At 39.4% G+C, this 13,989-nt stretch overlaps 1 protein-coding gene across 2 annotated transcripts in view; it reads right to left on the reverse strand.

Moving 5' to 3' along the window:
- Positions 1-723: 723 nt before the first annotated feature.
- WT1 (WT1 transcription factor) overlaps positions 724-13,989 on the reverse strand; it is a 37,869-nt gene continuing 24,603 nt past the window's right edge. Inside the window, exons 7-9 of one of the 2 annotated variants that reach the window (XM_050897647.1) lie at positions 6,417-6,506; positions 5,667-5,759; positions 724-784 (exon numbers count right to left, since the gene is read on the reverse strand). In XM_050897647.1, the coding sequence (XP_050753604.1) occupies positions 759-784; positions 5,667-5,759; positions 6,417-6,506 (209 nt within the window). In that variant the 3' untranslated portion in view covers positions 724-758. Of the gene's footprint in view, positions 785-871; positions 2,236-5,666; positions 5,760-6,416; positions 6,507-13,989 lie in introns of those variants that run through there. The other variant, XM_050897648.1, reaches the window with a different exon arrangement.

Below are 13,989 nucleotides of genomic sequence, written 5' to 3' on the forward strand. Positions count from 1 at the left end.
AATATTTGATGTTTGCCACACTTGTTATGAGTTTCTCCAGAGAGATGCTGTCTTTTGGCAGCAAAAGATAAAGTTGACTGATACAAATGAGTCACAGTACCCCAACAGTAATTAACAGTGATGCAATACCCATGCGAAAAAGAGGACTTGAAGAATTAACTGTTGAGTTTTCTTGACGATGCAGCTGCACTTTAAGAGAGAAAGCTCAACCCATCATAGAACTCCATTGTGTACATTAGCGAAAAAAGCCTGGCAAGATACATTAAAGATTTTTGCTAAAGGGATACAAATATTTTGCAAGGTCAAAGGGCCTTGAGGCAGGCTGTACTTACTTCCAAAGAAAAGTAGGCAGTATGACAAAGAAACAGTAATATTTTTTTATCTTCATTTTCACACTTCATCATCTAAGAAAGACTGTCTTTTTCAACCTGCTGAACTGATTTAAGCCACCCCAACTCTAAGTCAAGTTTTACTTAAAAGTCAGTCTATGACATCCTAATCTAAGAAGTTATCTGTGCTTATGGTTTCAGTGCAGTTCTACAGAAGGCCAGTACTGCTATTTATAAACTGCATTTTACTGTTCTACAAGGGTCTTATACAAATCTTACGGGTTGAAAGAAAAGGAATAGTTTCATCGGTAGGACGAACAATTGAAGAAACTGCTTTATAGCACAATATGAAACTTGACACTGTTTGCTGCTGCCAGTATGATTCCCAAGTGAGATGGATAAATTGTGGTCAAGACCTGGACAGGTTAACTAGTGGTCATCAGTGCTGGTGGTACCTTTACATACAAAAAAAAAAAAGGATACTATTGGACAGGGTATTTGAAATTTAATACCAGACATGAAACAAGACATCTGTTGGACTCTCATTTGTTTCTCTTTGAATGGGCTTTAATTGAAAGCTCAGTGAAAAATGCAGGTTACATTCTTAGTGTTATCAATACTTTGTAACAGCAACAACATCAGAACAGTGATGCATCTAATATTTATACACGTTCTAATTTTAGATGTCTAAGAGCAATACATTATCAGATATATATATACACACAATTTCAAGCAATTAAAAGTAAATAATAAACCCCTCCTCCCAAAACCCTGAAACAATATATTTCCTTACACTAATAATGTCTTTTTCACATATACTTGACAACGAGTCTTTTTAAGTTACTTATCTTAAGAGTAATCTGTTAATGGAGATCCTGGACCAGCCCCATTAAAAGTTCAGTTTTAAGTTTATATAGCTTGCTAGCCACATAACCAGTGTGGCTTTACATTGTAAACAAATCCCAAATGTCTACAATGATTGGAATTAGTTTTGTGTAAAGGAGATCTATGCATCTCATGACAGAATAGATTTAAACCAATACATTAAAAAGAGAGAGAGAAAGGGAGAGTTAATTGACAAACAAAACAGTTTTCGGAGATCAATTATGTGATTATTTAAAAAACAAGTTAACTTAATGGTAAGATTCTTATTTTCTGTACAGAGAGGCTCTGGTTTATCTAGCTTTAGCTGCTCTAGAAATACGTCCTTTAAAAAAAGGTTTGATTTGTGAAATTCAAAAGCACAGCTTCCAACTTTAAAAGCTTGCCCTTTGGCAGTACGAGTACAAAGTTTACCAAAAGTATCTCAGGTGATTGTTCCATCTCATTTTGTGAGGATAGTTGCACTAGCATTTGGAAACCTCAGCATGTGCACAGATGAAGTAAGCGTAAACCTCACCTTTGACAAGGAGGAATCACCCTACCCACTGCAGGACTTAAAAAGGTACAGCAATTTGTACCTAGAAAAGTTCAAGTGAAAATAAAACCAGAAAATTGGAGACAGGCGTGAAAGGTAAGCATAGCTTATAGTAATCTTGAAACTGTGGCAATCTTGCTTACTTTTTAACAAAATTACAAATGAAAATCTCTTGAACTTATTGAATAGGAACTTGTGTAAGTCCAAATGGAAGACAAAGCTGAGCAGAATCCTACGGTTTAGTTAACTTGTGTCAAATGGGATGCGAAGACAGCTGCAGCTTTCTGACAGAGGTAATCGAAGATGGCTGATAAAGTTTGCAGTAGCTCATAATGTCCCATCTGGTTTATTCACTTGTTTGAACTGTCTAAAGGGCCAACTGCAGTTTAGTCATGTTCCTCTGGTGCATGTTGTGATGACGAACTAATTCATCAGACCTGGCAAATTTTTTTTGACAGCTGGGCCACCGGCAACTGAAAGGCTTTTCACCTGTTAACAAAACACCCTGTTATTAACTGGGTATACAGCTCGCCTGAGACACCGCTATTTGTTTTCTTTCTGCAGGGTTGTGAGGAGCTAGGCAGAGCCCCTGTCAGGAGGAAAGGCATCCCGGGCTGTCCTGAGAGGGTGTGGGAGTGCCCTCAATTCCTGCTCACATCAGCGCTCAGTGCTTTCCTACATCTCCCTCAGCTGATCTTTAACAACAGCCTTTTCAGATGACGTAGAACATTTTGCAGCGGTTCATTCCTGAAGACAGGCCCTTACTGAACACCGTGTTGCCATGTCTATGCTACTCTCAGCTCTCGAACGAACTAGTTTAAAAGTCACTCTGGCATTCGCACACTTCGGACTGTGGTGCAGATATACTGTTAGTCACTCTGAAAATTGTCAGTGACTATGTAGAGCTTGACCTCAAGTCAAGGAGAGTTTTTCCAGCTAGTTCAATGAGTTTTGGCTGAAGTTCTTTGAAACTGGTAAGTGAATATGGTAGAAGCAACAGAGTTCAGCATGAAGTCTGCTGAGCCAGACTGAAAGCTTCCCCCTATCTAAATAAAACAGATTCACATCTATGGGGATGTTAAAGGCTCTAAACATTCCGGTTTTTTCTAACATTCCCATGAGCATAATATTCACTAAAGATGACCCCAAGCAAAGCACATTCAATTTTAACAAGAAATGCCATCACCTTTTTACAGTTTAATCTGGTCTCTCGATTTTCTACAGTGTTTAAGTGGAATTTCAGGCCGTGTTTCTGATGCCGCAGGAATGCTGATGGAATGCTTTCATTAGCTCAGAGCAGTGCCCGGTGACTCAGGTTTCTTTTAGAATGCATTTTCTTTTTTTTTCCCCAAAATAAACGCAATATTTTAAAGTAGGTTCAACTCTGGGGCTGGGCTCTTCAGTGCTGTCTACACACCTCGTACTCTCCAACTCAAGACACACTAGGGTGGTACGAACTCACCCAGACATCTTCTCCTCTTCTTTGCCTCACACTTTGTGCATTTCACAAACATCCAAATTCAGGCAAAAAGGCAAATACACATTTGGCATAAATGTGTATTTCTGTTTGCAAAATCCCGTGCAATATATCGGGGGGGGACACGTTTAAAATCTACTTTATCCACTTAACATACGTGCTGGCAAAAGCATCAACTATCTCATATGAGTGCGTAAAACAGTACGGGACAAAATTGATCTGGTCAGAGCTACTGATAAAAATCACAGATTGTATAAAGTGGTCTTCTTTCATCTCAGCAGCATTAGCAAAACCATCCTGTGAACTGATGCGAGTAATCTATTACCGGCCAGTTTTTCACTGAACTACCACGGTAAAAGCAGCACAGTTTTGCTGTTTCACAAGCAATTCTGGTTGTCCTCTCGCAACAGGGGGCAGCAATCTCTATTAGTTCCATGCTGGGCACAAATTACTTTGTACAGCTTCACTGTACAGATACCAGAAATCACATTTCCATTGCTAAAAATGTATATAGATGTATGGAGTTTTCCTTCAATTCATTTTTTTGCTTTCTACAGCAAAGACTGCTGTCACTGTAAAACTGCTTGTGGAGACAAAACCCCCTGAATTTGTAGCTTAACAAATAGTTTGGCAGTTGACTTAAAATTAGGATGGAATTAGATGGAAGTCACCTGTGTTTTGCTTCATCAAGATTTAACACGGAGCAAGTCAACTTGAGCTAGGTGTTTTGTTGCAAAATTTAGGGGGTACAAGAAAGAAAGAGGAATGAAGCTACAGGGCAAAATGGAGGTGAAAAATCCCCACCCACCACTCGCGCTCATTCCCCTCAGGATATGTGTATTTTGCAGTCAAAGGAGCATGACACATCCAAAACCGCCGACAGGAGCATCATCACAGCGGCACGCAGCTGGGCTGCAGAGCTCACACAGAACCTGAGCTAGTGGCAGGCAGCAAGCCCATGCAAAGGTCTGTGCTATGAGGTTATCAGTGCTCAAGTGAGGCTGCTTTCAGCAACGAGTGCAGTGTGGGCTTGGATCACATGGAGCAAGGAAGAACTAGAATGGGGAGATGAGTTTCACTAGAAAAAAGAGAGCAAGTTTTTCACTGATTTAGCTAATCTGGGGTAAAAAACTACTGAAGTCATGAAAGTCTTGAATCGGCAGATCAGTTAGCAATGAAACGTGATGAGGAATGTAGTTTATCCTGGCTTGCTAGCATGTGACAACCGCTTGCCATTTTGTCTCTACCAGAACGTTACCTCTTGCTGATTAGAGAAAATATCTTTCTTCATGCAAATGCACACAGACCCAGGCCCTGCAACTCATCATGAGACTATGGGGAGAACCCAGGAACACAGCCGTGCCCTTTCCCATTTGGAGATTGCAAGTGCAGATATGGCCGTTACTTGAAGCATTTATTGGGCCAGTGCCACAGAAAATGTCATTGTTCTCAGGTGAATCATTTCCTTTATTAAAATTTCTCTTTTATTTTTGAAAGTCTTAAATATGTGTTTTTATGATCCAGAAGAGAAAAAAGAATCCTTATCAGGGAGAAAAAGATTTTCAGGCTCCTTGTCCATCTGTACAGAGACTGAATTTAAAAGGTTAACACCAGTATAGAAAACACTGTGACATCTAATAGCATGTCAAAGTGCTTGGTAAACAATTACTTGGTAAAAATATTGCATACATAGTGGAAGGGAACAGAAAATGTCAGTTCATAGGAATAATTCTAAAACTTAAAACTAAAATATAGAGGTTGCTGCAGTTGCTTCTTAATGGTGTTTACATTTACGTGAAGGCAGAGTAGACTAAAATGGCCTCCTATTTTTTCCCCTGTATTTATATGAAATACTATGGTTTCTACAAAAAGGTCCTTGAATATTTGAGTAAGCTTTTACTTTAGTGTCTGTCAGTGTGAGTTTGCAAAAGGCACTCCTTTTATCTTCTGGAGAGATTACAGTACAAGCAGCAACAGCAAGAGCTTTGCCGTGCTATCCTGCATTAGGCTCAACTGACACTTAGGAGAAGCATGAGTAGGCACGAATACTTTAGATTACAGACCTTCGGCTGAAGCTAGAATTAAAATTTCTATCTTGTAGGGTTTTCTCAGTAAAGGCAGTAGATCAACTTGACATTTGTGGGCTGAGACCATGATGTTCATTTCACAATAGCCAACAAAATATATTTTGCCAAGCTGAAATTTCCTTAAACATGAAGGAAGAAAGCATAGTTTCCAAAATCACCTAAATCCTGTTGTGAAAAGTGACTATGACACTTGGGGAATGTAGTCACACTGAAAAATCAGCATACTCTGAAATTCTTTCTGTTGTTTTGAATATTTAGTTCCTGGTTAAGAGACTTTCTAATCATGTAATTTACAACAACATTGATTTAAACTTTTAAAAATAATGAAATATAAATGTGAAGAAAAGTTTACGCACTTGTTTTACCTGTATGAGTCCTGGTATGAGTCTTCAGATGATCAGATCTGGAGAACTTTCTCTGACAGGTTTTACACTGGAAAGGCTTCACACCTGAAGAGACAAAAAAAAATCTATTCTTATATCCCAACACCTTTTGGAAGGGGGAATGAAATCAGCTATTTCTGAATTTTCAAAAGCCTGGATTTTTTTGTACTAGTTACTGTAACTGCTCCTCCCAGCTTCATGCCTACACATTACAAAAGTCATTAATCAGGCTACCATCCCTTTGTAACCTGCTCCTCCAATGTCTGAGTCTGAAGCATCCAAACAGCACCACCATAAACCAACACCCACTTACACTGTTGGACTAAGGAGGATCTGCAAACGTTCTTAATTCCGATCCTGTGGCTTGGCACTCTTGGTATCATGTACGAGCAAATATGACATAAGAAGAACAGAGGTGCAGGGGTATATTTTCATATGCTCCCAATAAGCTTAACTTACTTTACACTTCCACTACTTACTTTACACACTACACACAAGTCTTGGGGACTGCTTAACACAGATACGTTCTAGCATGCAGTTGCTAAAAATGCATCATCCCAATAGAGTACTTTTACCACCAGCTTTCAGAGACACTTCCTACATTCCTATTGTGTATGAGCAGACACAACATCAGAAAAATAGAAGTTTAGAAGTATACTTTTTGGATCACAATTCACATATAAAGATGGAACTCTAATGAGTAGAGATATGTCGTCAACAAACCTGTGTGTCGTCTTTGGTGCCGTTTGAGTTGGTCTGAACGAGAAAATCTTCGTTCACAGTCCTTAAAATCACACTGATAAGGTTTTTCACCTGCAAAGGACAAACAGTTTATCAGAAAATGTGGCTAAATGAGGGAACACGTCAACTAGAATCAGAAGATGAAACGTGTTACACTAAAAGACTTAGACTTCTCTCCTGTCTAAAGCAGTCCAGTGGCATACCAGGACTCATTTGCTATAAACCCATACAACTGTGTTGGAATCAGTGAGGAAAGGCTGGCATAATCCTACTGCATTGACACTGATATTGAATCTGCTCATTCTAAAAAAATAGCCCATTAGGTTAAAGCTACAAAAAATTTCAGGTTGCATGAAATTTTTTTTATTGTTTTCTGCTGGAAAAGAACAGAAATCTCTTGGTTTATATTTCTCTGAAAACCATATTAAGCCCTTTCCACCTATTTCAGTAATACATAATTTGTACAAGGGAACAACTTGCAGTTTGCTCTGAATTGGATTTAAAGCAAAAACTAAACAAATGACATGCATGTAGGTGGCAATTTTAACCACACTAAATGAATTAAAAGAAACGGAGCAAAATTCAACCACAGAAAAATACATATTCTTCCCCAAAACACAAACGATGTTTCTTCCATAAAGCACCACTAAATAGAATTTCTCATGTAGCTGCACACCTCCCGCAGGCAAGCCTATGAATTATTGCAAAGCCTCATGTAAGTATAAACTCTTCCTCCACCTCCCATACAGTCCAGCAGAGATCCTCAGGATGGGTTTTCTCTGGGACGAAAAGTGAGATTCTGACTTTTTAAAAAAATGAAATCCCTACAAGCTAGTGTCTCAAATGAACGTGGTTTTCAATGCAAAGGACCTCGCCAACCACATAAACATGCAAAAAGAAATGCAGCAATCGAGCAGCTTGAGGAAAGAGGGAAACACTGCTGGCATGTAGCATACCACAGAGTCGGTGAAATTTGGCAAGCACAAAAAAAAATAATCCTTATGCTGTTACAGGAGGAGCTGTATGATCTTTCAGATCTGATTCACATCTAGTCCAAGGCCCCTTTGCATAACACTGGAATCCTGCAAAAGCCTCAGATATAATTACATTTATACCTACATAAAGTCTGGTTACAGTGCCATAGCCCTGCACAGAGGCCTCAGCACAAGAAGTAATGAAACATCTCTCACTGCAAAGCTGGGAGGATCCTGGGTTTTATCTGGAAGGTACACACGAGACCAGCTGGGACCTGCTTTGTCTACGGTGGAAAGCCGAGATGTAAAACAAAGGTCCAGTAGGAAGGACCTGAAGAAAAACATCAGCTGAAGTGGGCAGTGGGTTTAATTTCTCTGGGTATATTTTTAAACACATATCACTTTCATAAATCTTCATTGCAAGTGTCTGCATTTCTGATTTTATTATGATGAGGAAATGTATTCTTGTTGCACTGGTATTCTGAGATACCAGTGCAAACTAGTTTAGTTTAAAGCAGAAGCCTTCTGATCTAGGTGACACAGTATAAGCAGCATATTAAGGAGAGCATTCCAAATTCATACCGGTGTAGCTAAGATCAAAATTTTACAAAAGCAACTCAGTCTGCAAGAACAAGCTAACTTCCTGTGACAGTCACCCAAAGGAGTTTACTGATTCTCAAACCTAGGTGTGGACAATTTCCATGTCTGCTGTACTTAATTTATTAGCATAAGGGATTAAAGTTGCCACAGGTGTTTGAAATAGTTCCATACACTTTGACCGCAAGGACTCCCTGGGGGGTGCCTACTTTTCAGAAACCACTTACTTCCAAGGAATTCAGCCCTTTGGCAGATTTAAGAGGGGGAATGTCAGCGGAGCAGAATGCAGTGACAGGATGATTGTCTGCTAATTGCAATATAAACGCAGAAGATGGTTAAGGAGGTATTTGAATAAAACAGTATAGCGGGTCTGATGGCATGCACATGAACGTATTTCTTTAAATACTTTGAAATATTATCTTGACTAAATTAAGGACAAATTTAACCAATGCATATATTAAAGGAATCAATCCAAGATGCTTACACAGAGATATGATGACACCGCGTAGAAAACAAAAAGCAAACAAACAAAAAGAGGCACAATATTTGGACAGAAATCCTAATTTTCCTTTCCTTCTACATCTTCCAAGTCAGCTACTGCCAAGCAAAATGCCTGCCAAAGCCAACTGTCACATACCTGTTAACTCCCATAAGTTTCATCAGAACAGGACAACAGAAATGTCCCAGATTAGAAGTCTGTTAGCACCTCATTAAATCACTATACCGAGAGGGGTTAGAGCAGTGTCTAGTTTCCCCAGGCCCATTAAAGCCTTTCCAGTAAAAGGCTAAAGTCTCTTCATGTATGAAAAATATCCCATAATGCTGTCACCTTTCTAAGTGACAACATACAATTTCAAAACAAAACAGGAGATGAAGATGAAGCTTCACCAGTCCTTCCACCTGCGACTTGGAGGCTTGCATGGTTATTTACATTTCATTACTGAAAGAGGGCACACAAAAGAAAGGCTAAACTTAGTGCATAATGAAATAGTCAAGATGAGAGAGGATAGAGGGAATAGCAGTTCTTTAATATTTAGGAAAATATTTAGAAAAAATAAAGCTCAACAATTGCAGAACAAGTATGAAGCAGCCTTTGCATATCTTGCAATAAATGCTTCTAATAAAATAAACCTATTTGCTCAAAAATAGTTAACTTAAACTAGAGGAAGCATGCACATTTTCTCTGGAGCAAATTCATTTGCCCAGATGCATGGGAAAACAGAAATTCCTACTGCTGTAGCAGTTGCACAAAATATTCATAATCATTTCGTTTAACTAAGGAGTACTGCAAGAGCAATAGCCCGCTGCTAACAAGAAAACATGAGGAGAGGAGGCTGATTTTGAAACCAGAGACTGCGACTCTGAATGAGAACCTGAAGGCTTGTTTATACTCCGTTCACCAATTTAAACCCCTTTTCTTGTATACCCACTTCATCAAACAAGCACAACCCCATAATCACAACTTCACCTCTCTAATATAACATTTTTCTATTCAATATCATTTGCTTTAGCAAACTTAGATAAAACGTGTGTTTCTTTATTTAGTAGGGAGCCTTTGTAGGTAACGTTTTCTGTCATCTTCACACCATAGTTCAGGTGCGAGATGTCATGACTGTTTTGAAACTAATCTTGTATTTTAAATACATAAGTATTCTTATTTATGCCATAGAAATGAAAGCCTAAAAGCAGTCCATGCTGGGTGAGGCCAAAGGTCCATCCAGCCCAGCAGTCTCCCACCATGGCTCACTGAAGATGCCTGCAGGAGAGCAGAAGATAGCAAGGATGCAGCAGCACTTTCCCTGGACACTCGCCTAGTATCCAGCAGTTCATGAGTTAGCCCTTTTCTAACCCAAAGGTGGCTTTCTATTTAACACTCGTTAATGGAGTTTCTTTCCATTAATGTGTCCAGTTGTTTCCTGAACCCACGTAAGCCTTCAGCTTCCACAGTATTCTGCAGAATGGTATTCCATGGCTTAAGCACGAAGGTCAGTATTTCAAAGCAACATTAATGAAAGCGTGCTATCCTAGAAGTTACCATACTAGACTCTTAAGAGGAGAGCCTGTGCAGTTCCCAGCTCAGGCACAATTACACCCATTTATCAATTTATCATCTCTGTATCTAGAGGACATAGCTCTGTCTTTCAAAGGTGTTGTAATGATGAACTGCACTAATGACTGTAAAGCACTTAGCAGCATGGTGGCACATGCCATAGTAAAAGGATATTTGCTTTTGTCAAAGCAAAGAAATCATTGTTAGATGATTAACATAAAAATAATTATTAGACTGCATTACTTACACCCCACAGAGCCTCAGAAATTCACCACCAAGACCTCAGTCCCCTACCACATAAAGGACAACCTTCCTGATTTACAGATTCTCATATTTCATTGTAGAAGCTCATACCTGCAGTTGAGCATATTTAGGCTGAAGAATATCCCTGGCAAACAGGCAGAGGATATTTTCTCTGCAAAGATGCTCAGCTTTCCATTAGGATAAATCCAGTTTTTCCAACGCGTGGCACTGAACCCAAAGGGTCACTGGCAAGAATGCTGATGTTTCCACCATAAATGAAATTTATGGAGGTCTAGACATCAATTTGTTTCTGCAAAGAAGTGCCTGAAGTCTGGCACAGGATGACAACTCACATTATTTGCTGTACTGTTGAAAAGTTATATGTATTTTTGCCTTTCCTTTCAGAGGCCTATCTACTGCAGCAAAATACACCAAGATAAGAAAAAAGCTTTTTTGTCTGTACATGTTTCAATAAAGGCATTGTTAACAATGGATAAGCAGTCTTGGAGGTTACAAAATGTCAACATATTTTCAACTAAGGCTATGTTGAAACATTGGTAAAAACTGATTACAGAATCCAACTCTGTGTTTCAGGGCCCTGCTTGATTTTGCAATACTGCAACCGGTGAAGAATGGAAGATCTGATGAGCCAGTCCTCTGTAAGTATCTATTATAGAAAGAAAAAAGGTAACCAAGAGCCAACATTATTCTGCAAAGATACTATCTGCTGGTTTAATATTAGATATATGTAACAGCTTGTTTTCAAATCATGTGTTTGTAATTTAAAAAATTGACCTACCACTACACTAAGAAAGGGGGAAGAGCTTCAAACCCACAAGTGAATCCAGAACGACCTTACAGGAGGACTAGTAAAATTTTATGTTGGCTGTAGAGAGGTATACGAAACACAACCAAATTATCCTCCACTTGAGCTGACATCTGACAGCTCTCCTGACTTCAGACTGGCTCCTGAGGATTCCTCCCCATCAAAACATTGAAGCAGAAGAAGAGACATATCCCTTTGTTTAGTAAGAATATTAGGTGTTATGTTTGCCAACTACTTTCTGTCTAATAAGCTAATTCCACCAAGCCCAATTTCTGTACCTAGTAGAGAACTCTAGAATGGGGTTTTGGAGTTCAATGGGTTACAAACAGAAAGATGATCAGAGAGCCTAAGAGACAGCCACATAATTATCAACATAAACCAACAGCCTCACTCAAGTCATACTGGCCCCTTAAGATGTCCCCTAACATATAAAAATAAGCAGGTGGAGAAAAGAAAGAAGGTGCAAAGAAGTGTGAACTGTAGCTACCGTAACTGTTATCAACAAGACACACACATTCTTCAAAGTGATGATTGATCTGCCCTTGGAGAAAACCGGTTTCCAAATTTTGCTTTTGACAATCAGCTTTTCCACACACAGGAGACACAAATCGGGGTTAGACAAAGACAAAAAGTTACAAAGAAGACTGGAAATGGCTTTGCATCACAACAGTCGGTTCAACTGCCCAGGACTCCTGAAGAGCACGGGACTGAAAAACACCATTATGGCCACTAAGTCCAGACCCTCCACCACACCAAGCAGCCAAGAAAATATGTTAACTCAGAAGTGTTTGTAGACTATCCACTCCAGATGCTCCCATACAGTATAGTTCACCAAGCACTCCCAAAAACTAGGACTAACAGACCACAGGAGGAGACAAGAAATGAAGAGCATCATATTGTAAGCCTCTATAACAGCTGGGAATTTGGTAAGTAAAATTTCCAGACAATAATCGTAGGAAATGGCTAGTACCCATACAACAGGCTGAGGACAAAACCCTGCCAGCCTGATAAAGGGGAGAACCCCCTTCTGATCCTAAATCTGAATGCATCAGCCAGGCAAGTTACCCAAGCAATTCTCATACCAGCAGTGCACTATCCCTTGCTTCCTCTCTTTAGCTGCAACCAACCTCGAAAGCTTACATGGTCCTATCAATGGCAATGTTTGTATCAGCAAATACAAGCTTTGGGAATCAAGTTGGCCTCGTACGGAAAGTAACTTGTAAAGGTTTGAGAAATAAATAAGTTTTGTTGTCAACACATCCAAATACAGTGGCAGAAAGATCTGGGCCCACCTGTACAGAAGAGATGTTTGAGGGGAAAAAAAATGTTTTTCCTCTACCCTGTTCCACTATAGCATAACCCAAAGGAGGGGCATGTACGACGTCAAAGACAATGGGAGAAGTCTCTCTAGGGATGTTAGACGACTGCAGTCCTATCCCCTATGTCTTTTGGGGCTTTTGTGACTCTACATGCCTCGAATATACGTGGTATAATGCTGGAAATCTTCTCCAGTTAAGGAAAAAAGAAAAAGACGTAAGCTGAAGTCCTTGTGATGCACCCAGAAATAATATTGCAAAAGCCAGGCAACTAAATGGAATAAAATACAGGACCAGAACAAACACATTATGACTGTTACAATACAGAGTAAATCAATTTAGGAATGAAAGAAATAGTGATTATGAGAAAAATTCAGAACTGTTTAGGCATACTCGAGAAAAATACTGCAGTTGATGGACCCCAAAAAGATCTCCAAATTTTCTTGTTTCCAGTTTATTTACAGAAAATAGAAGAGCATTTCTGTAGAACTTCATCTCTAAAGACTAAATTCCAGTTACAATCTAAATTCTCTCGAACATGTAATCTGAGCAACACTGAAGATGTCTATCTGCATATTTTGTGACTTGCCCATTCAGAAATTAAATATGCTTTGCAATGTTCATTTCTCACCTATAAGTATTTTACACAATTAACTAATGTCACCACATGGTCTCCAAAAGGAAAAGTTTGCAACTATTTTTTATGAAATGTTAGACAATCTGCTAGGTCACAGCAGTATGGATTGCCTTCCTGTTGTCTGTTTCATCCCTTTGACCTTCCGTCATATTAACGGTTAACTGAGCATCCATATTTACAGATTTTATCCACAGATTTCTAGATTAGCACAGAAAGAACTGTCTAAATAAAAATATGATAGGCAATAAAAAAATGCATAAGGAGCATATCTAAAGGTATATCATAATTATACATTTACAACAGTACAAATCTCCCAATAGGGGAAATAATTCTGTCTACTCTTTGGCAAGGTGCAGCAGGGCATTTGATTTCCACATTTTGAGATGTAACTTATATTGCCTGAACTCAGAGAGAATCCAGATCTTAGCCTACAAATGACTGGCTTCAGGTTAAATTCTTCATGAAAAGATCCCGTAGCAAGGAAGCTCATTTGGCAATCCCTGCCTCCACCCCCAGCCAGAAAAGGCTTACCCAGGAGGACAAGAGGATGCTAAATGTCTAGGTTCCTCTTGCAGAGGAAACTTCTTAATAGTTAACTACAGTTAAGATTTGGAGCAAGCTTTGATGCTCCCAAATGAGGGGGGTGGGGGGGGGAAAGGGAAGATGATTCGCAGCCCTGAATGATGCCCTATAACAGTAAGAGAGGGAGGGAGGTGATCTACTTGCTGTCAGCGCTGCTCTGTGTTTTTCTTCACTAGATTCAGAGTCTTCTGCATCCAAAAGAGGGATTGCCTAGATGACAGAGCACGTACATACTCATCTGACAGATTCTCGCTGCCCCTGACCTGGCAGATCATTTCTTGCACCTTATGCTATTTTAAAATCACCCTACCCACTTTGCTGTCCTGTGCC

Source organism: Gymnogyps californianus, chromosome 5 (genome assembly GCF_018139145.2).
Source record: "Gymnogyps californianus isolate 813 chromosome 5, ASM1813914v2, whole genome shotgun sequence".
Lineage (NCBI taxonomy): Eukaryota > Metazoa > Chordata > Aves > Accipitriformes > Cathartidae > Gymnogyps > Gymnogyps californianus.